Source organism: Temnothorax americanus, unplaced genomic scaffold (genome assembly GCF_048541705.1).
Source record: "Temnothorax americanus isolate GAGA-0224 unplaced genomic scaffold, ASM4854170v1 Scaffold98, whole genome shotgun sequence".
NCBI lineage: Eukaryota > Metazoa > Arthropoda > Insecta > Hymenoptera > Formicidae > Temnothorax > Temnothorax americanus.
The window spans coordinates 253,854-275,372 of record NW_027509821.1 but is presented as its reverse complement, the minus strand read 5'-3'; the positions used below and the strand labels follow the sequence as shown (position 1 = coordinate 275,372).

Here is a 21,519-nt window from a genome sequence, read left to right as displayed (position 1 = left end):
AAATCACATATCAAAAGATCAATCCAATAAACATATAAATCATGTAGAAAATGATTACATAGAATAATTAGTCGTATTTCAAATCCGTATATGAAAAGGTTTATTTTCATGAAGAAAAGAATTAAGTAGCGTATGATCAAAATAATGAAACAATTAAGTTTCTTTGATATTTCAAAAGCTTGTACTTTCTGTAGAGAATTTTAATTAGATTCATTTAAAGAATAATTCAGCCATTATTCCATGTAATTCCACCAAATAAATAAACTCACTTAAAGTATTAATAAATTACCAAGAAGTATACTTCAGTATTTTGTTCATAAAATAAATGTAGTATGAATTCAATCGCAATAGTAAAATAAATTTGTCTTAATAATAATCGCATCAGTAAACCGTTATGAAATTAAGTAAAGTATTCATCTACGCATAGAAATATGCATAACCGATATCTCTCATAAAGCAGCTTTACGTAATATTATTTAAAGTAATATACGCCGCACGCAATATGTAAGTAAAGTTATCGCAATAGAATCTATGCAACGATATGCTATATACCGCCCTTGATAATTCCTTGACACAGAAAAGGGATAAATGTACGTATTGAACATTTAGCAATTTAACCGTTGAGCAGTATGAATTATCAGTGATGAATATATCACGACACGCACGATAATCACAATCAAAATGTACTTGAATATGGTTGCAACCAGAACGCAAATAGATCTGAGTACTCAAATGCCATAATATTTCCGATGTCCGTGACCGAGAAAAGGACAGGCAGATCTCTCGAGATTCCTGGAACCAAGGATCGTAACCGAAAACTGTTTATAGTGATCAATGGTTCGTATTCAAGAATCTAAGAGTTATCAAAGTAACCTATAGTAAAGCAACCGATTTGATTTACCGTAACCGATTCTCTTACGATAAGAGAAAATAATGGTAGCTTCCAGTCCGACAATGTAATGGCAGCCTCTGGTCTTCCAAATCGTAATGGCCGTCCTCGGTGATCAAGTGCTTGCAGAAAAGGCGAGAACCTATGCTATGGCTGGAAGCACCTTCCTTCAACTTCCTCTTTGACTGGTGTAGAGATGGTGATACTATTTCTTATACTTAGCTAACAGCGTATCTATTACTTGTAATGCACTTGTATCGACAACTTTTATCGCTTTTAGAATAGTCGAATGGCGGAAGGCCCAAGACGTGACTTGTAAAAGATGCTTACGAAACGACCGACTGTTCTCGAATGCTCGAATCGCCGGGCTGCACGCTCGCGCCTGCGCTTCCCCACCCTTTCCCTCTATCACGTGATGCACGCGTGAGTTAGGAATCGGTGCGCAGTGTTACCAGCTCACAAGCTCTCGCTATAGTGACAAAGCAGGCATGACCCGCCCTCTCGTGTGTGTTCATGGAACCGTTTAGTACCTCTTTTCCGAAACTAGATGGCTGTAGCTCTCTCTCACTTACCGATAGTAATGTGCATTTCAAACAATGGACATATATAGACATATTTTATATAATATATTATATAATATTATCTATACTATTTTATTATATATATATATAGAGCAACAGGGTTTGCATTTTTTTCGTCCGCTATGATCTCGGAAACCAATGGACCGAATTTTTACCAAACGTATGTAAAATAGGGGTAGAATTTCCCGGGGAGTGCTATAGGGTGTATAGTTTTTCGTTACCGATCTTCTGGAAACCGGTTTTTCTAATTTCTTCAATTTTTTGGTAAATAATTGACGGAATTTCAAAGAATTGTATATAAAACAGGGGTTGAATTTTCCGCGGAGTGCCATAAAGTGTATAATTTTTGTTACCAATCTTTTTGGAAACCGGTACTGAAATTTTTGAAATTAAAAACCATTTGACCGAATTTTTATTAAATTTCATATACTTTTAATATCGATTTGAAAACCGGTATCAGAAGTTTTTCGAATTAAAAACCATTTGACCGAATTTTTATTAAAAGTATATGAAATAGGGGTAGAATTTCCCGGGGAGTGTAGAGGCAGAGTGTATAGTTTTTGTTACCAATTTTTTGGAAACCGGTTTTTTTAATTTTTCTAAATTTTCGAGAAATAATTGACCAAATTTTTACTAAAAGTATATGAAAGAGGGGTAGAATTTTTCAGAGAGAACTATAAAGTGTATAATTTTTTGTTACCGAGATCATAGTAAATAAAAAAAGGCTACAAACTGTTTTTTTATTATAATAGTAAAGAATTTTACATAAAACAGGAGTAGAATTTTCAAGACTAAATAAGTTGTTAAATTTACATGTTAAATATTAATCAATTAATCAATATCGAAAGTCGCTTTTGGAAAATAATTGATCGAATCTTCCTGTGGTGTTATTTTTTGACCCGGTATTTATTCCTTATACACACACACACACATACAAACACTAACACAAACACACATACACAACAGGTGTAAATCCGACCAGGCAACCTCCACGTGGTACATCTTGGGTAATGCTAATGCCGGCGGTATTGACACAAAATTGAGGTATGGCATATTATATGCAAAAATGCTTTATTTCCGAAATATAAGTTTGTAATATTGAAAATAAAAAAATGGCAAAAGCTACGCGTATGAGAGCAATGCATATGGAGAGAGGGAGAGAAAGAAAGAAAGAGAAAGAGAGACTATTTGCGTGTCTTAATACACATGTTCCCCGGGGCGAAGCCCGGCGGGGCATGCTAGTATAATCTATATATATAAAGGAAGATGTCCTGACTCACTGACTCATTCATCAACGCCTAGCCCAAACCCCTAAACCAAATTTTTACCAAAATTATATGAAATAGGGGTAGAATTTTCCAGGGAGTGCCACTATGTGTATAGTTTTTTGTTACCAATTTTCTGAAAACCGGTTTTTCTAATTTTTCTAATTTTTTGGGAATTAATTCACTGAATCTCAAAGAATTATAGATCAAACAAGGGCACAATTTTCCGGGGAATGCTATAAAGTGTATAATTTTTTGTTACCGATCTTTTTGGAAACCGGTACGGAAATTTTTTCATTTTCTTAAATTTATTGCCGAATCTTAAAAAAATAGGGGTAGAATTTTATGGGGAGTGCCATAATGTGTACAATTTTTGTTACCGATTTTTTTGGAAACCGGTTTTTTTAATTTTTCCAATTTTTCGGGAAATAATTGATTGAATCTCAAAGAATTATACATGAAGTAAGGGTAGAATTTCCCGGAGACTGCTATAAAGTGTACTTTTTTTTGTTACCGATCTTTTTTAAAACCAGTTCCGAATGACCGAATCTCAAAGAATTGTACATAAAGTAGGGGTACATAAAGTAGGAGTGCTATAAATATAATTTTTCGTTACCGATTTTTTTGGAAAAGAAGAGGGAGAGGGAGAGGGAGAGGGAGAGATTATTTGCGTGTCTTATTACATATGTTCTCCGGGGCAAAGCCCGGGTAACCAGCTAGTTATATATTTAGATATATATTTATATAAAAATTTTTTTAGTGCGTCGAAAAGTTTACGTCTCATTCCTTGTCCTCTGCCATCAGATATAAAGAGATCTCTAGATTTACGTAATATTCGTATAATTCGGATAATTTATTGAAAGTAAAAAGTGTTGAATTTTGAAATGTCTTGTTTTGTGCCAAGGTGCAAATCTGACCATCGTTCGCAAAGAACAAAGTACAAAAAATTGGGAATAAAAAACCTAAACCTATTCAGAGCTCGCACCGTAAGTAAAACGCATATTAAATAATATATTATATATGTATTACATGTATTATATATGTTTTACATGTATTATCAGATCGTATTTGACACAATTTTTTATTGCCCTATTATTGTCATAATAATTCATTAATTTCTTTTATAATGGTAGTTTATTGATGATTTACTCCGGTTTTACATTGGTCGTATCGTAGCATAATTCATAAGAAATTGACCAATTGTAGTCGAATTTGAGAAGAATAATCAACTGTGATTGGTCAATTTCTTACGATTTATGCTACAATTCGACTAATGTAGGACGGATCTTACATGATTGTTATTATACCACAGCACAGTACTTCGCAGTTTCGATTAATGATGTTATTTACAAATCTATTTTTGTTCTGTTATACATAGCCATAATAATTTATTAAAATTCACAATTATAACTCACTTTCTCAATTATAACTCACTTTTTAACTCACTTTTCTTATACTTCAATGTAGTAAAATTCTAACCTTACGCATCGCGTAATTTTGTTCAGTCGCCTGTCACCAGTACCGAGGGTACCGTTTTTTTAACACCAGCGCCACGAACTTTTGCCCAAAAATTGGCCCACTTTCATAGTATGGAGATCGGTCTCCTTATATCTTACTCTCTGGCTCTTTCTTTTCAATAGTCTCAAATGCCATCTATTGATGCAAAAGCAACCGTACGTACGTACGAGTACGTACGGCGACGATAACGACGTTTCTTAATTGTAAAATTTAACATTTCAGACTTTCGTCGCAATATCTTCGCTCGTAGGGCATATAATGGAAAAATATAAACTTTTTATTACATAATTCAAACCCAATTATAGTTATCGATCAAGCCTACTTAGAACTTGATCCGTTCACTCGTTATTGAGATCTCAAAATCTCGGGTACTTGCAACTCGTCCGTTTGCGTAAAGATACACGGCGGTCTCGTGCTGCGCGTGTACTTGGCGCAAAACACTACGGTGTCTCCTTGATAGAAAGTAAAAGTAACAGTTCGTAGTTGAATAACCTTTTTTTATCTTTAGAAAAATCTTGAATATAAAAAAATCCTATTTTTAATATCTTACACTAATTTTTTTTGTAACACTATTTTATAAAAACATTATCAACATATTAATGCTACAAAATAAATGTTAAATATTATTGTGATGTACAAATGTAAACATAATCTCATTTTTCTTCAAACATGTTTAAATCTTTTTTTTTATAAAAAAAGTAATTGCTGAAAGATCATTTTCTGCGTATTTTTAACAATTATGTAACACTTTAAGTAATATGTCAAAGAAATTTCAACACGTTTTCAGAGAAATATCACCAAGTTTTCAAAAAAATTTTCGGAGAAATTTCAGTTTAATTTTACAAAATTTTCAGCGAATATTCAGCAATTTGGCCAAAAATCTTTTTTCAGCGAAATTGTAGAGAAATTGTAGAGAAATATCAGTAAATTTTTAGTAAACTTTTAGAGAACTTTTTGAAGAAATTGTAGCAAATTTTCAAACAATTTTCAACAATTTGGTAGAAAATAATTTTTGAGCGAAATTTAAAAAAAATTTTAGCCTATTTTCATAGAAATTTCAGCAAAGAGTGATGGCAAAAAGACCTGTTTTTTCGCTCAATTTTTGGACCTCAAATTTCAAACTTTTTTTTATGTTAAATAGTACTATATGATGGGACATTAATCCCAGAGAAATTTTAAAATAAGCATAGGCACGATTTCGGAGCTATGAAGGGGTGAAAGTGATGGTTTCTCATAATCCATGAAAGTATATACACGAAACTCTTCAAGTGTCCATACCAAGGAATAAAATATATATATATAACAAAGTGAAACATATCGTTTCTTATGAATTTTTTTTTACGCTGGATTCAAATATGACCTTACTTTTCGTCTAGCATAAAAATTCCCCTTGCCTCTTACAGATTGGGATGGCGACAGAAAATACCCTCAATAATACGTGAACTTCAGCCACGCATTCTTCTTTATGCAATACACCCTGACTGGAAATCATCACTTTCACCCCCTTGTATCTCCGGAACCGTGCTATGATCATTTGAAATTTTACTGGGATTAATGTTTCATCTAACAGTACTATTTGCTGCCATAAAAAAAAGTTTGAAATTCGAGGTCCAAAAAATGGACAAAAGCCATCATTTTTTAAGAAAAATTTTTAGACAAATTTATAAAAAAATTTTAGTTTAATTTTAGCGACCTTTCAGTACTTTTGGTGAAAAAATCACTTTCAGAGGACTTGCAGTAAAATTTCAGCGTATTTTCAACAATTCTGCTAAAATATTACTTTTAGCAAAATTTCCACGTTTTAGGATTAATGTCTCATCATATAGTATTATTTGGCATAAAAAAGTTTGAAATTTAAGGTCCAAAAAAGGGCGAAAAAACAGGTCTTTTTGCCATCACTCTTTCAGTAAATTTTTTCCGCCAGGGTTGTCTATTAAAAAATGGTATTTTATGGCATCCAAGAACGAAGAGCTGAAGAAATTACATGGCAAGTCGTCAAATGCAGACTCATATGATAAACATACGTGTCTGCATTTGACGACTTGCCATGTAATTTCTTCAGCTCTTCGTTCATGGATGCCATTAAATATCATTTTTTAATAGACAAGTCTATTGAATTCACAATAGAGACAAATCTCAATTGTGATTCTTTTAGTATTTATAAATTTAATATAAAATCAGTACGTGTCTAAATGTTTATCACATTGGTTTTAAGAGGAAGCCTGAACAAATACCCTATCTAATGAGGTATGATTATATAGTTCTGTATATTTATACAAACCTTCGATATCACTAAATAGAATCTTCGACATCCTTGCGATGCTAACTTTTTTATCTCCCTTGTCGTTCGTGTACTCTCTCTCAGCGTTGTTATTTGTGCGGAATATCGATTCAAGAACCTGTCGCGAAAGTAATGGCGATATTGGACGTTTTTGCGCACTATTCGTATTGGCTGAGGTATCACACGAGCTTTCATTATCACATATGCTCGCCGTGGACATGCTGTCCGTAATCAATTTCTCAGTATCCGAATCACCAGCATTGCTATAGTAATTATTACCACTATCGGACTTCTTTAGAATCGACCTTGATACCCGTTGATGATCTGTGAACGACATTCCAACGCTGTTTATCGAGTCTGCTGACAATGAAAGCTTATTCTCGACGCTCGTTTCTGAAACAAATATCATTATATTTCATTAGATTGCTTCGTTATGTAATATCAATTGATGAATAATTTGTTTATTTATTTATTTATTTATTTAACGGGACATAATCCTTTTAGTACAATTAACAAAATGACAACTGTTTAACGAATATTTTAACAAATAATAAATGCATAAGCAAGAAAATTGTTAATGAAAACAATGAATTAATGATCGTTTAAATGAGTCGATGGTTTTTTGAAAAGAATCTAGACAATCGGAAAATTTATTAGCTAATAGGTAATAATCATGAATGCTTAACAAATATCAACTTTTAACTTTATTTATAATTATTTTACTCTTAACATTATATACAATTATATTACAATTATATACAATCGCATTTCCACTCAATTACCGATACTATAAGCAGTCTTTTGAATGTTTTCAATAATATCCCAAAAAAACATAAAACTCGTAATTATGTTATCATACAAGAGTGTTCTGTACTTTTAGTCCAGTCAATGTAGGAAAACACTTGAAAAGTTATCCTCGAAGAGTAAACTTTTTTGGAAAGTGTTCTTTTGAGTTTCAGAAAACATGTCCCAGAAGTTTACCAACATAAACCCTGTGCTAATGTTTTCTTTAACAAAAAAGACCGAAAAAATCGGTATTTTGAGTATAACTAAAAAAACATTAATTTTATGAAAAAATAAACCATGCCAATCGAAAGAGGAGCAAATTTTACTAAAGAAACATATCTACAGTTTTCTTAATATTAATATGTGTAGGAATAATCATTTTTTAATTAACGCTTCAAAGTGCGTCGATGCCGCCCCATGTGAAGCCGCCTGCAGAGTACGCGGACGCGCGCGCACTTTTTAAAAATGGTTGTAACTTTTGATTGGGTCGATAGAATCAAATTTTTATTTTTCAAAAAGCATTTGAAAGTAGACGTAATTTACTAATTTTCAAGTGGTTTAGAAAAATTGAGAAAGCATTTTGAGTATATTTAAACTCGAAAAAACCTAAGTAAGAAGTGGTAGATTTTTATATCTCAAAAAATTTCGAAAAAATCTAAGCAGTAGTATCTTTGATTCCGAAAAATTATAACCCAAGTGATACACGTCACAAAATTATGTTACCTTATCAAAAAGAAGAGTCGCGCTTCAAGTGATCTATTACAATTACAAAAAAAAAGATATCTTTTTAAATTAAAGCGCCAATTACAGAGAGAACATGTATATATTGCCTCAAAAAATAATTGTTGCACTACTTTAAAAAATCTTTACATTGTGTCAATTAGAAAAGAATGTATAATAACAATTTTATAAGATTAAAAAATTTTATTTAAATTTAACAAGGAAATACAAGATATTTAAATACAAAGTTTACATGTGTATTTTTTAATGGTCACAAAGAATTACAGAGGTAACAGTACAAAATACAAATATTTTATTAAAATATTTAATCCAACGAGGGAATACAATTTGTATTTAAATATAAAGTTTATATATGTATTTTTTAATAGAATAAAATATTTAATCACAAAGAATTACAGAGGTAACAGTACAAAATAAAAATATTTTATTAAAATAAATAAATTTTTCTTGTAAAAAACTTGGCGCTGCTAGACCTCGAAATTTTAAATAAATAAATAAAGCATTTTTCTCTGAATAATTTTTATTTATTGTTGTCCTTATTTATTTAAAATTTTGGGGTCTAGCAACGCCAAGTTTTTTTACAAGAAAAATTTATGTATTTTAATAAAATATTTTTATTTTGTACTGTTACCTCTGTAATTCTTTGTGACCATTAAAAAATACACATGTAAACTTTGTATTTAAATATCTTGTATTCCCTTGTTAAATTTAAATAAAATTTTTTAATCTTATAAAATTGTTATCATACATTCTTTTCTAATTGACACAATTTAAAGGTTTTTTAAAGTAGTGCAACAATTATTTTTTGAGGCAATATATACATGTTCTCTCTGTGTAATTGGCGCTTTAATTTAAAGAGATATCATTTCTTTTTTGTAATTGTAATAGATCACTTGAAACGCGACTCTTCTTTTTGATAAGGTAACATAATTTTGTGACGTGTATCACTTAGGTTATAATTTTTCGGAAATAAAGATATTACTGCTTAGATTTTTTCGAGATTTTTCGAGATATAAAAATCTACCACTTCTTACTTAGGTTTTTCGAGGTATAATACTACCACTTTCTTTTTTTTCGAGGTAACAACATATACACTACTATACGTGTACTTGGCGCCTTTTTTTACCTTTTTTTAAAAAAGGTAATTTTGTACGGATATCACGCCTTTTTGTAGTATTACGCATTTTATAAACAGTATGTACAGGGTAAAGCTATTTGGAGGTATAATACTACCACTTTGTTTTTTTCGAGGTAACAACATAACAGGGTAACAACATAATACATATACACTACTATGCGTGTACTTGGCGCCCTTTTTTACTTTTTTTTTTAAAAAGGTAATTTTGTACGGATATCACGCCTTTTTGTAGTGTTACGCATCTTAATCTTATAAACAATATATCTTATAATCTTATAAACAGTATATAATACAAGGTATGAAGCTAAATGTGTTACGGGCTATTATTTCTAAAGAAAACAACAATTTAATATTTTGCTTAGTTTTTTTTAAATAATAATCTGTAAAGCTTTTAGTTGTACACCTTGTATATATTTTTAAATTTCAACATAAAACATAATCGCAATAAAGCATGATTAATGTTAATAAGTTGTTAACTGTAAAATTCTTTATTTATTTTTATTTGCGTGTCTTACTGAATGTTGTTCGCAACTGTATATGTACCGATATCTTCAGGTATCGATATCTTTGATAATTACAGATGAACACCTGTAACACGTGTTTGAAATTTACCTGATTTGTTTATTCTTTTATTTCCTTCAACTAATCGCAAATTAATTCTATTTGATAAAAGCAATTCTGTTAAATTTCTCATACATAACGCATCGTTTATAATTTTCTATTAATTATAAATATTAAATAGTACGATATATATATATGTTGGCGAAATTCTTGGCCGGGCGTAACTCCGGTTCGCCAATTGGAGCAAGACAGGCCGGGTCGACCCCGACAGGGATCAGGAATGCGGAAAATGAGTAGACACTCGATTTCTCCTTCGATGAGGCACAGCACAATTTTATTCTCGATCTATGCAGTTAGCCGGTGGCCTTTACAATTGGAAGCGCGGCTAGAAGTTACGCCGGGCACGTGGTTAACGCGTGTGAATACGCACTGCTTCGAGCGCTCGTGGGGCGCAAAGATGTCACGCGGAGACGCGCACATACGTTAGCGCTCACCTCTCGTTATGCGAGGGCGAAAATGCGGACGCTCAGTGGCGTAAATGTTCGTCGCCACACCGTGATAGCGGGAGCGATTGCGCGCAAACGGCGCGGTTGCGAGTGCCGTCGAACCGTGGCACGATGCACTGGCGGCCTGATAATTGCGGAGCAGACACACGACGGGGCGTAACTCCGCGTGAATTCGAGTAAAGCTTCACTCAGTACGGAGCCACTCAAGCTGGAGTACCGCACGAGTTCTTCGAGTCGCTTCTACTGAGGACCGGCGTTCTCGCGGGCTAGTTTCCGAAGCATTCGGTGACGCGACAATGAATTTGGCCAATCGGCGCGTTTCGCAGGATCACGGGATCCTCGCGTGTCCGGATCGATCGCGCTACGTGAGAGACCGAGCGGTCAGGGATGACGCGGGGGAGCGGCGCGAAGTCGCCTCGTTCAGGGGGCGGCTCAGGGATGGCGGTACCGGCATCGATCGCGGTTATTGATTGCGGTGCTTGCAATCCTGAACATGCCGCCCGCCGCGAATACCGATTCGCAATAAAACTGAGGCCGTCCGCCGTGATGAGTATGGATCTCGCGCCGCCCGCCATGCGGAGCACTGCGAGTGCTGAAACACACTTAAAGTAAATTGAACAATGACTGAAACTAGTATTAACAATGTACAGAAGTATTTACATATTATATACAGAGATCCGGTGCGACCCGAGCGCACAATGTTTGACAGCCATCACGGAATGTCACTCTGGATCATTCTGATCGGTATTTACATCGACCGGGAGAAAGGACAACTTCACGATCGCGCGTTTATACGTAGATTTGGCCGTTCGGACCGTAACGACGCGTGTTAGTCCATCCTCGCCAGGGTGACACTCAATAATCCTGCCTAGTTCCCACTTGTTCGGCGGAGCCAGCGAGTTTCGCAGAAGTACTAAGCGTCCGACTCGAGCAAGATTTTGAACCTCACGCCACTTGGGGCGTTGCTGCAATGTATGCAAATAGTCATTCGACCAGAGCTTCCAAAAGCTGTCGCGCATGCGTTGAATTAATTGCCATCGAGTGAGACGCGTTTCCTTCTCATCGAGTAAGGACGGCGTGGGTGCGCTCGTTAGCGCGGAGCCGATTAGAAAATGACTCGGTGTCATTGCACAATAATCATCTACATTGTCAGACATTTGAGCGAGCGGTCGCGAGTTTAGACACGCCTCGATTTTACATAAGAGCGTGCTTAGCTCCTCGGATGTCAGCGTGTGCGCTCCGATGACGCGTTTCATATGAAATTTGACGCTGCGGACGCATGCTTCCCACAGCCCGCCGAAATGCGGCGCGGACGGAGGAATAAAGTTCCACCGCACGCCTTGAGTCGCGGTCCGATTCTGAAAATTTGGATCGCACACGGCTCGCTTCCATGCGGCGGATATTTCGCGATGAGCGCCGTGAAAGGTCGTCGCGTTGTCCGAATACATGTCACTGGGAACGCCGCGACGCGCACAAAAACGATCGAAAGCAGCAATGAACGCGGAAGTCGTACAGTCGCCAACCAACTCTAGATGCGTGGCTTTGACGGCCATGCACACAAACACGGCTATGTAAGCCTTCCTTGATTTGTACCCTCGACCGGGTGTGGATCTGACCTGTATTGGTCCAGCGTAATCCACTCCGCAATGTAGGAATGCGCGAGACGTTGACGTAACGCGGTACACGGGCAGGTCGCCCATCAACTCGCTCGCGATCTTGGCGCTTTCCCGAGCGCATGTGACACATTGATGTAGAACAGCGCGGATCGTTTGACGCGCGCGTAATATCCAGTAAGTTTCGCGTAGCTGGTGCAATGTATATTGCGGCCCAGCGTGGAGGGCGCGTAAGTGAGTGTCGCGTATTAACGCGGCAACTGCCGGATGGGCAGCGAGCACCACTGGGTGCTTTTTGTCGTGCGGAAACGTCGAATGGCGGAGGCGACCGCCCACACGAATGAGCCCGTTCTTGTCGAGAAACGGGTTCAACGACAGTAGTTTGCTGCTTTTCGAGATGCGTTGTGAGAGCTCCAACTGAGCATATTCGACGGGGAACAACTGACGCTGAATGTTCTTCAGCCAGAAGATGCGCGCGAAGTTTACTTCGTCCGGGCTGAGCGGTTCCGGCTCGTTCTGCGACGGCGCGTTTGCCCTGCCGCAACCTCCTTCGCGAGCGCGGCGCGTGAATCGCACGACGTAAGCGGTGACTCGCACCAGCTTATTCCATGATGAGAATCTCTCGCTGAGATCCCATCGATCGCGAGGCTGCACGACGTGCACGGGAGCGCGAAGTTGCTCCTCGGGCGGTATTTCCGGCGCGTGGGATTGAGGCTCGCTTGGCCATTGATCGGGCGACATCTTGAGCCAGTCAGGCCCTGTCCACCACAAAGATTGTTTGATAAGATCTTTCGGAGGCACTCCTCGCGACACGAGATCGGCCGGGTTTTGTTGTGAAGGCACGTGATGCCATTCGACGGTCGGCAGGAGGGTTTGTACTTCGTGGACTCGATTTGCTACGAATGTTGGCCATCGGGAAGGAGGCTGCGATAGCCAGGCTTCAGTGACCTTTGAATCGGTCCAACAGTGGTAAGACTTGATTGCGATTGTGAGAGCGGATCGGATCGCGTCGATTGTGCGCGCAAGCAGTACCGCGGCGCACAGCTCTAATCGCGGAATGCTCATGGGTTTGAGCGGGGCTACTTTTGATTTTGACATGAGCATCGTAATTTCGACTGTCCCGTCGATGTGCGTGACTCGTAAATAAATCACCGCGCCGTATGCGGAGGCGGACGCATCGGCAAACCCATGAACCTCCGCGCTGAGCGTGTCGGATCCGTAACCTGTCCACCGCGGAATTGAGATTTGTTTCAGTAGCGGCAATTGAAAATAAAAATCTCTCCACTTGCGGAGAAGATCCTCCGGTATGACGTTATCCCACTCACAGCGAAGCAGCCAGAGTTGCTGCATGAGAATTTTCGCGGTGATGACGACGGGAGCCATCCAGCCGAGAGGGTCGAAAATTCGTGCGATAGTCGAGAGAATCGAGCGTTTGGTGGCGGGGACGGAATCTACGAGCGTGACGTCGAATTGAAAGACATCTTGGTTGGAGTCCCACTTGAGCCCGAGTACCTTTAGACGCTCGTCCGCTTCGAGCGTTTTTGCGGAAGCAAGGCCATGATCCTGAGGATCGATGCCTTCAAGCAATACAGGCTGGTTGCTCGCCCATTTGCGGAGATGAAATCCCGCTTTTTTCAATAGTGAGATAGTTGATTCGCGTTTGAAGCGCGAGAGGGATGTCGTCTGCACCGAACACACAGTCGTCGACGTATGTGTGCAGCTGCAATACCGGGACGGGCCAACGGACATTCCGCGCCTTCGTCTTTGGGCGACTTGGTCGACGACACGAAGGGCGGCATTCGGCGCGTTCGCGTTACCGTACGGTGACTGTTAACAAGAGATAGGCTATCAATGGCGAGGTCGGAGTGGGTCGCCATAAGATTCGCTGATATTCCACATCGGAGGGGTGGACGAGGATTTGGCGATACATTTTTGCGATATCGCGGTAATACAAACCGATATTGCCGCCATCGCAAAATAATAAATGACAACTCAGGTTGCAGTTTGCGGCCAACCATGAGATGATCATTCAAGGAGAGACCATTGGAAGTCGGATGCGAGGCGTTGAATACAACGCGCAGACGAGTTGTCGAGCTGTGTTCGCGTATAACTGCGTGATGTGGTATATAATATACCTGACCATCGGGAGGTTCGTCTAGCGGCGCCTTGACCATGTGTCCGAGACGCTCGTATTCCGCGAGAAATTCGTTGTATTCTTTTGCGAGGTTCGGATTTGACTTTAGGCCGCGCTTCGAGGCGCGAATACAACGCGATAGCAGACGATTTCGATTCGCCGATTTCGATAGGGGGCCCGATTTAAACGGCAACCGCACTATATATTGCTCATTGGGGGCGCGAGAATGCGTCGATACGAAATGCTCTTCGCATCGCATCTCTTCCGGTGAGAGATACGCTTTCTGAGGAAGTTTCTTCGACCTCCCAGAACCGTTTCAATTGATCCGATAGTTCCTCCAGCAGCTTTTAGTAAAACGCTTGGGGGCCCCCGGCCCCAAAGGGGGCGGAAATTTGGCCCCGGGCGGAACCAAACCCCAAAATCGGGGTTTTGGAAGGGGGTCTTTTTGGGGGGCGCAAAAAAAGGATTTTTCCGGTTTGGGGAGAATCCGCCATAAAATTTTAGCACCGTTTAAGTCTTGGCTGCGCTAGGGGCACAAAACCCGCTTTATTTGGGGGTATGTACGACTTTTGGTTTTTATCCGGCACGCGGGGGCCCGGGAAAGAAAATCGAAGGGGAAAAGAGAACGAGAGCGGAGAGGAGGGCCCCGGGCCCCTTCCGCCCCGTGGGCCTTAAAAAGGTAGTTTCGTGCGGGGGTTTTGGAAGGGGTTCCCGCCGACCCCGTGATAGGAGGAAAAACGCGCTTTTGCGGGAGGCGCAACGCTGACCAAAACGTTCGGGGCCGGTGGAAAAGGAACCCCCGATCCAAAAAAGCACGAAATGTGCCCCGTGACCTTTTAGACCGCTCCTCCTCCGGGGAGAAAACCAACAAAATTTTTGATTCGAAAAGGTTGGGGTGCGCCCCAAAAAAGGGGACGGACTTGTTCTTAAAAAACGGTTTTGCGTCCGGGAAAAGATTTTAGCTCTGGGGTTGGGAAATTATTTTTTTCACGTCGTCGCGTGAAAGGGGTGTGGTGCTTTTGCGGGGCATTGCCGGCATGTGTTCTTACTCGGCACGCTTTTCGCGATTTGGGCCTTTTGCAAAAAACCCCTTGAAAACACGCATGAAACTTTTTTTCGCGGATAAAGCCCTTTTGGGGACGCTTTTGTTTTGAAAACCCCCACACGCGGACAAAAAATTCCCCTTTTGGAAAAGGGGGCCCTTTTTTTGTACAGGCATTTAGCTGGGAAACTTGAATAGAGGCAGGGGTGTTTTTTCCCTTTTACTTGTGGCAACCGGGGGAGAATTTTCTCGAGAGGCGTATTCGGCCCTTTTAAGAAATTGCCGGGCGCTCGTTGTGGGAAAATTTCCGTATCGCCAATTTTAACCCCATCCCTTTTGGGGGTGTTTTTTTTCCATTTTTTGGGGACGAGCAAATTTAAACGAGCGGGGTCCCCCCATGTGTCAACCAAAACGCCCAAAATTTTTTTAAAAAACGACTGCAAAAAAACGTTTCTAATCTCAAAAACGCGGTGGGGGGCGGGGGGGGAATGGGGGGTGGGGGGGGGGAAGCGTGGGGAGCGCGGGATTTTCTCGTGCAAAAAACCGTCGACGATTTTCAAAAGGGGCCGCGCAACAAATTAAAAACCGCGATTTTAAATTGCATCCTTAAAGGGGCCTTTTTGTTTTATTAAAACGCGGCCCCTCGCCTTTCACGCACGGGGGAAATTTTGCCCCCGTTTTGACTCGAGCGGGCCCCTCGTTTTTTAAAGGGGATCAATGGGTTTTAAATTTGGGGGTCGGGAAAACCTTTTTCCCACTCGCGAAACTCCCCCGTAATTTCCCCGGGAAAAATTAAAACGGGGAAAAATGGAAAGCGCAACCCCGGAAGGATCCGGGCATGTCGTGACGCAATCCCCCTTTTTTTGGAAAACTCACGCCAGGCTCCCATCCCCCAACACCCGGGGATTTTGTAGTCCGCTCCAAAAGGGGGTATTCTTTTGGGGCGGTTTTCTCGTATCTGCTCCCCTTAATTAGTGTCTGCCCTTTTCCGGGGGCGGAATTGCGGTGGAGGGCAAAGGGCCCCACCCCCCGACGGGGCCCCCGGTTTTCCCCTTCGGGCCCCAATTCGGGGAAAAATTTTTCCCGAAAAAAAATTTTTTTTCCCCCTTTTTTCCCGGAATTTTTCCCCAAGCGGGGGGATCCCTTTTGTTTTCGTGGATTTTGCCGTTCCAGCAGTTCCCCCGCCAGTTTTTTAAAGGTCCGTAAAAACCCGGCAATCCCCCCGGCACTCCACCCCGGCTAAAAAGGACCAGAAATTTTTTGGAAAAATTTTTGGCCGGGCGTAACCCGGTTCGCCAATTGGAAAAACGACAGGCCGGGTAAAACCCAAAAGGGACAGGAATAAAAAAATGAGACCCCCTTTTCGATTTCCCTTTTGATGGGGAACAGCAACAATTTTATTCTCGATTTTTTGCGTTAGCCGGGGGCCTTTAAAAATTGGAAGCGCCGGAAAAATTTTACGCCGGGCACGTGGTTAACGCGTGTTAATACGAACTTGCTTCGAGCCCCGGGGGGGCGCAAATTTTGCCCCCGGAGGACGCGCCATTTTAGCGAAAAACCTCTCTTTTGGAGGGCGAAAATGCGGACGCTCGGGGGCGTAAATGTTGCCCCCCCCCGGATGGGGGGGAACGTTGGGGGGAAAAAACGGCCGGTTGCGAGTGCCGTGACCGTGGAAAAATTTTAACTGGGGCCCCTTAAATTTTTCGGCCCCAACCAACGACGGGGCGTAACCCCGGGGGTGAATTCGAAAAAAGTTCCCCAATCAGTACGGCCCCACTCAAGCGGGTTTTCCCGCACGAGTTCTTTCGACCCCGTTTACTCGGGCCGGGGCGTTCCCGGGGTATTTCCCCAAAACCCATGGTTTTCCCGGACAAAATTTGGCCCCAAAACCCGGCGCTTTCAAAAGGAAAACGGGTCCTCGCGGGGTCCACCCCTCGCGAAAAAGTGAAACCGGGGGGGGGGTGGGGGATGACGCGGGGGAAAACGGCGCGAAGCCCCCCTTTTTTCAGGGGGGGTGGGGATGGGGTTTTACCGGTTCCGATATCGCGGTTATTTATTGCGGCCCCTTCCAATCCCGAAAAATTTTTTTTAATATATATATTAGATTTTTTAAAAAAAAAATTTTTTGTACTCAATCCTTGAAAATTATTTCGGGAATTCGAACAATGTCACAAAAAGATTTTAAAAATTAAAATTTCATATTTTGGGGAGTTGAAAAAAGAAAATTTTTGGGTTTTGGGGAAAAAAAAATTTTTTGAAACCGCAAAATTTTTTTAAATTAAAAAAAAAAAAATCATTTTTTAAAATACCTTTTCCCCCCTACGTTAAAAAAATAATTTTAAAAATAACGAGTTTTTTTTTAAAATTAAAAGTTTTAAATTTTAGAAAAAAAAAGATTTAAAAGTTAAAAACTAGTCCCCAAAAAAAAACAAACGCAAATTGAAAAAATAAATATTAATTTCCCCCCCCCGTATATTTTTCTATACTTAAAACAAAAGGGGGAAAAAAAATTAAAAGTTCCCCCTTCCTAGGAAAATTTGCTAAAATTTTACAAAACATATTTTTGGGGTTTGCCCAAAATTAGAATATAAAAAATTAATAACGTTCTTTAAATCTTAGGTATTGTTAAATAATAATACGGGCCCCATCTTTTTAAAACCTGAAAATTTTAAAAAAACGGAAAAAAAAATTTTATCCAAAGGGAAAAATTTTTTTTAAATTAAAATAAACCCCAAAAAAAAAAAAAAAAAAAAAAATATATATATATATTGTCACGACTTTTTGCACTCCCGGACCGCTCCGGGGCGTGAGCCGGATCAAAAGGACTTAGGAGAGCGGGATGGTTGGCCTCTCCAGTGATTTCCTCGCACCTCCGATACTCCACGAAATGTTCCGAATGTTAGACGCGTACCTTCGCGTCCACGAAATCGCGAAAACCTAAACGAGACGCGAAACGAAGTGTGGAGGTGCGGGGAATCGGCTAGCTTGACCTAATCACGGGCGGGGTTAATGAAGGGCGGCACGGCACTCGGCGGGGTGACACGTTAATTTCATACTCAGTCAGATAACAAAGAATATAATATTTATTGAGTACTGGTTGTCGGGAAAATAACAACGTTTATCCATCCGGCTTCGATCAAACACAAGATAATTTCGATAACTAAATCAAGAATGCCGGTGGCGGGGTGTCGAGATTCCTTTAACAGAACCAATATTACTGCGGACGCGAGACACCCACGGAGTATTAACTGGGTCTCTAATAAACCCGCGGAAGGTTCTATTCTCAAACGATTAATAATATGATATGAATAATATGAATAATAATAAGACGCTTAATATCACTCACGAGAGTGAGATTCAACACAAAATGTCGCGAAATAAGGGTACGTCACGCTTGGATTGCGTGGAAACCACGTCCGGGACCGTACGAAAACTCTGTCGCAATAATATCTTAGCTTAACGCGAGATATCCGGCTCGGGCGCAACGGGAAGGCGCCGAGTCATTTACCCAAGCCAGTCGCGATATCGCTAATAATGTTGGGCGCCAGGTGTGGAGAAGGCCACACCACCTTTGACTCGAAGTGCTCTTCTAATCTCCACGGAACGCCAGGAAGAACTACGCAATTAACATCTAAACGCACGAAGCGTGTGAACGCCGGTACTTTATTAACGCGAGTATAGGACGCAGCGCAAGCAATACCGGACGCAAAGTTTCTCAGCGCGAGAGCACAATTCTCAGCCCGTAATCACGAGATCCGAACACCGATCGATACGCTAACACCGACGCTCGAACACCAGAACTTCCCGACGCGAAGAAACGGAACGCAATTGACGAACTACCGGCCCGTATGCGGCCGTATACCAAGGTCGCGAGGACAACGCAATATATTCGCGATACCGAACTCATTAACGCCTATCGCGATCTCCAGGGATTCGCCACAACGCTTGTACCGCGGTTCCGCGGCTACGATACCATCCCGAGGCCCTTCGCTCTCATTATCGATCGCGAAATTACACTCAATCTTAACAGACGTTATCCCGAGCGAGAGCGTGTACCGGAGGGCGGTGTCGTGGCTTTACATATCGCGATTTACGGGCAACCTCACCGGGAATACGCCTCCTCCTGGGCTCCTCGCCGTCGCCTTCCACCACGATCCTCGATCCTCCAGACGAATATCGAAATACCCGACTCGGGGTGGCTATCGCGTATCTTACAAAACGATTCTCGCCGACGGACGACCAGAGAGTGAAAACGCTAGACCCGCTCGATTGCGGAATCGATAAGGTACCCCTTCCTGAGGGGCGCGCGAGCCAATCGGGCGCGAGCTTGCAAGCCCGCGGTGTCCCGGCGCAGTGCTGTCGATACGAGATCCTTCGGGGGCGTGCAGCGGTCCCTCGGCGGCGTGCGACTCCTCAATTCTGTCCTTAGCAGCGGACGGAATTCGGTTCTCGCCGGTGTGTCTCCGGTTTGACCCTGGGGCGGTGATCAGTCACCCCGTAGGTCGATGTTTTGTAGAGATCCTTTGCTGAAGCCGGGTGTTCACCCATGCGCTTGGGGCCCCGCTATCGGCGGCCTCGTCCGTCGCTGCCGTACGTGCCGCCCGCCTGCCGCGCTGCTCTCGCCAGCCCGCGATCTCTGCTGCTTCCGCGTTTGCCACCCCTCCCGGGTCATCGATCGTCCTTGATTTTCCTCGCCACGTACTCCCTCGAAGGTTTGCCGTGGTGTGGGTGAGGTGCCGCGCGTATTACATTGCAAAAAAAAAGAACGTCATCAGAACGTGGAAACGCAATTAATTACGACCCCTGGAGATCTCGCCGTTGCCTCCCTGGTCCGTCCCTGGGCGCGAAATTCCGCGTCTTGTGACGGCGGCGGGGCGCCGCGACGATGCGGCGAGCCGCAACGTCACAATATATATATATATATATATATATATATATATATAGAAACATATATAATAAATAATAACATAATTAATGATGATATACAAGAGCTTTTGTCGCGCATATCGATTTTCAATAATGGATATTATAACAAATACGTTTTACGTTTATTCGAAAACAAATTATGTGTACATTGTGACGTTGCGGCTCGCCGCCTCGTCGCGGCGCCCCGCCGCCGTCACAGGACGCGGAATTTCGCGCCCAGGGACGGACCAGGGAGGCAACGGCGAGATCTCCAGGGGTCGTAATTAATTGCGTTTCTACATTCTGATGACTTTCTTTTTTTTATGCAATGTAATACGCGCGGCACCTCACCCACACCACGGCCAACCTTCGAGGGAGTACTTGGCGAGGGAAATCAAGGACGATCGATGACCCGGGAAGGGTGGCAAACGCGGAAGCAGCAGAGATCGCGGGCTGGCGAGAGCAGCGCGGCAGGCGGGCGGCACGTGCGGCAGCAACGGACGAGGCCGCCGATAGCGGGGCCCCAAGCGCACGGGTGAACACCCGGCTTCAGCAAATGATCTCTACAAAACATCGACCTACGGGGTGACTGATCACCGACCCAGGGTCAAAACGGAGGCACACCGGCGAGAACCGAATTCCGTCCGCTGCTACGGACCGAATTGAGGAGTCGCACGCCGCCGAGGGACCGCTGCACGCCCCCGAAAGATCTCGTATCGACAGCACTGCGCCGGGACACCGCGGGCTTGCAAGCTCGCGCCCGATTGGCTCGCGCGCCCCTCAGGAAGGGGTACCGTATCGATTCCGCAATCGAGCGGGTCTAGCGGTTTCACTCTCTGGTCGTCCGTCGGCGAGAATCGTTTTGTAAGATACGCGATAGCCACCCGAGTCGGGTATTTCGATACTTGTCTGGAGGATCGAGGATCGTGGTGGAAGGCGACGGTAAGGAGCCCAGGAGGAGGCGTATTCCCGGTGAGGTTGCCCGTAAATCGCGATATGTAAAGCCACGATACCGCCCTCCAGTACACGCTCTCGCTCGGGATAACGTACGTTAAGATTGAGTGTAATTTCGCGATCGATAACGAGAGCGAAGGGCCTCGGGATGGTATCGTGGCCGCGGAACCGTGGTACCAACGTTGTGGCGAACCCCTGGAGATCGCGATAGGCGTTGAGGCGTTCGATATCGCGAGTATATTGCGTTGTCCTCGCGACCTGGGTGTACGGCCGCATATGGGCCGGTAGTTCGTCAATTGCGTTCCGTTTCTTCGCGTCGGGAAATTCTGGTGTTCGAGCGTCGGTGCTAGCGTATCGATTTGTGTTTGGATCTCGCTATTACGGGTTGACAATTGCGCTCTCGCGTTGAGAAACTTCGCGTCCGGTATTACTTGCGTTGCGTCCTATACTCGCGCTAAGAAATTCCCGGCGTTCACACGCTTCGTGCGTTTAGGTGTTAATTGCGTAGTTCTTCCTGGCGTTCCGTGGATATTAGATACGCACTTCGAGTCAACGGTGGTGTGGCCTTCTCCACACCTGGCGCCCAACAGTATTAGCGATATCGC

General features: G+C 42.3%; 1 protein-coding gene across 5 annotated transcripts in view; it reads right to left on the bottom strand.

Moving 5' to 3' along the window:
- The window catches only part of LOC143908517 (uncharacterized), a 252,120-nt gene that overhangs the window by 165,302 nt on the left and 65,299 nt on the right, over window positions 1–21,519 (bottom strand). For 4 of the 5 annotated variants that reach the window (XM_077426213.1, XM_077426210.1, XM_077426214.1 and 1 more), the window contains exon 2: window positions 6,535–6,927. In XM_077426213.1, the coding sequence (XP_077282339.1) occupies window positions 6,535–6,927 (393 nt within the window). Of the gene's footprint in view, window positions 1–3,777; window positions 4,706–6,534; window positions 6,928–21,519 lie in introns of those variants that run through there. The other variant, XM_077426211.1, reaches the window with a different exon arrangement.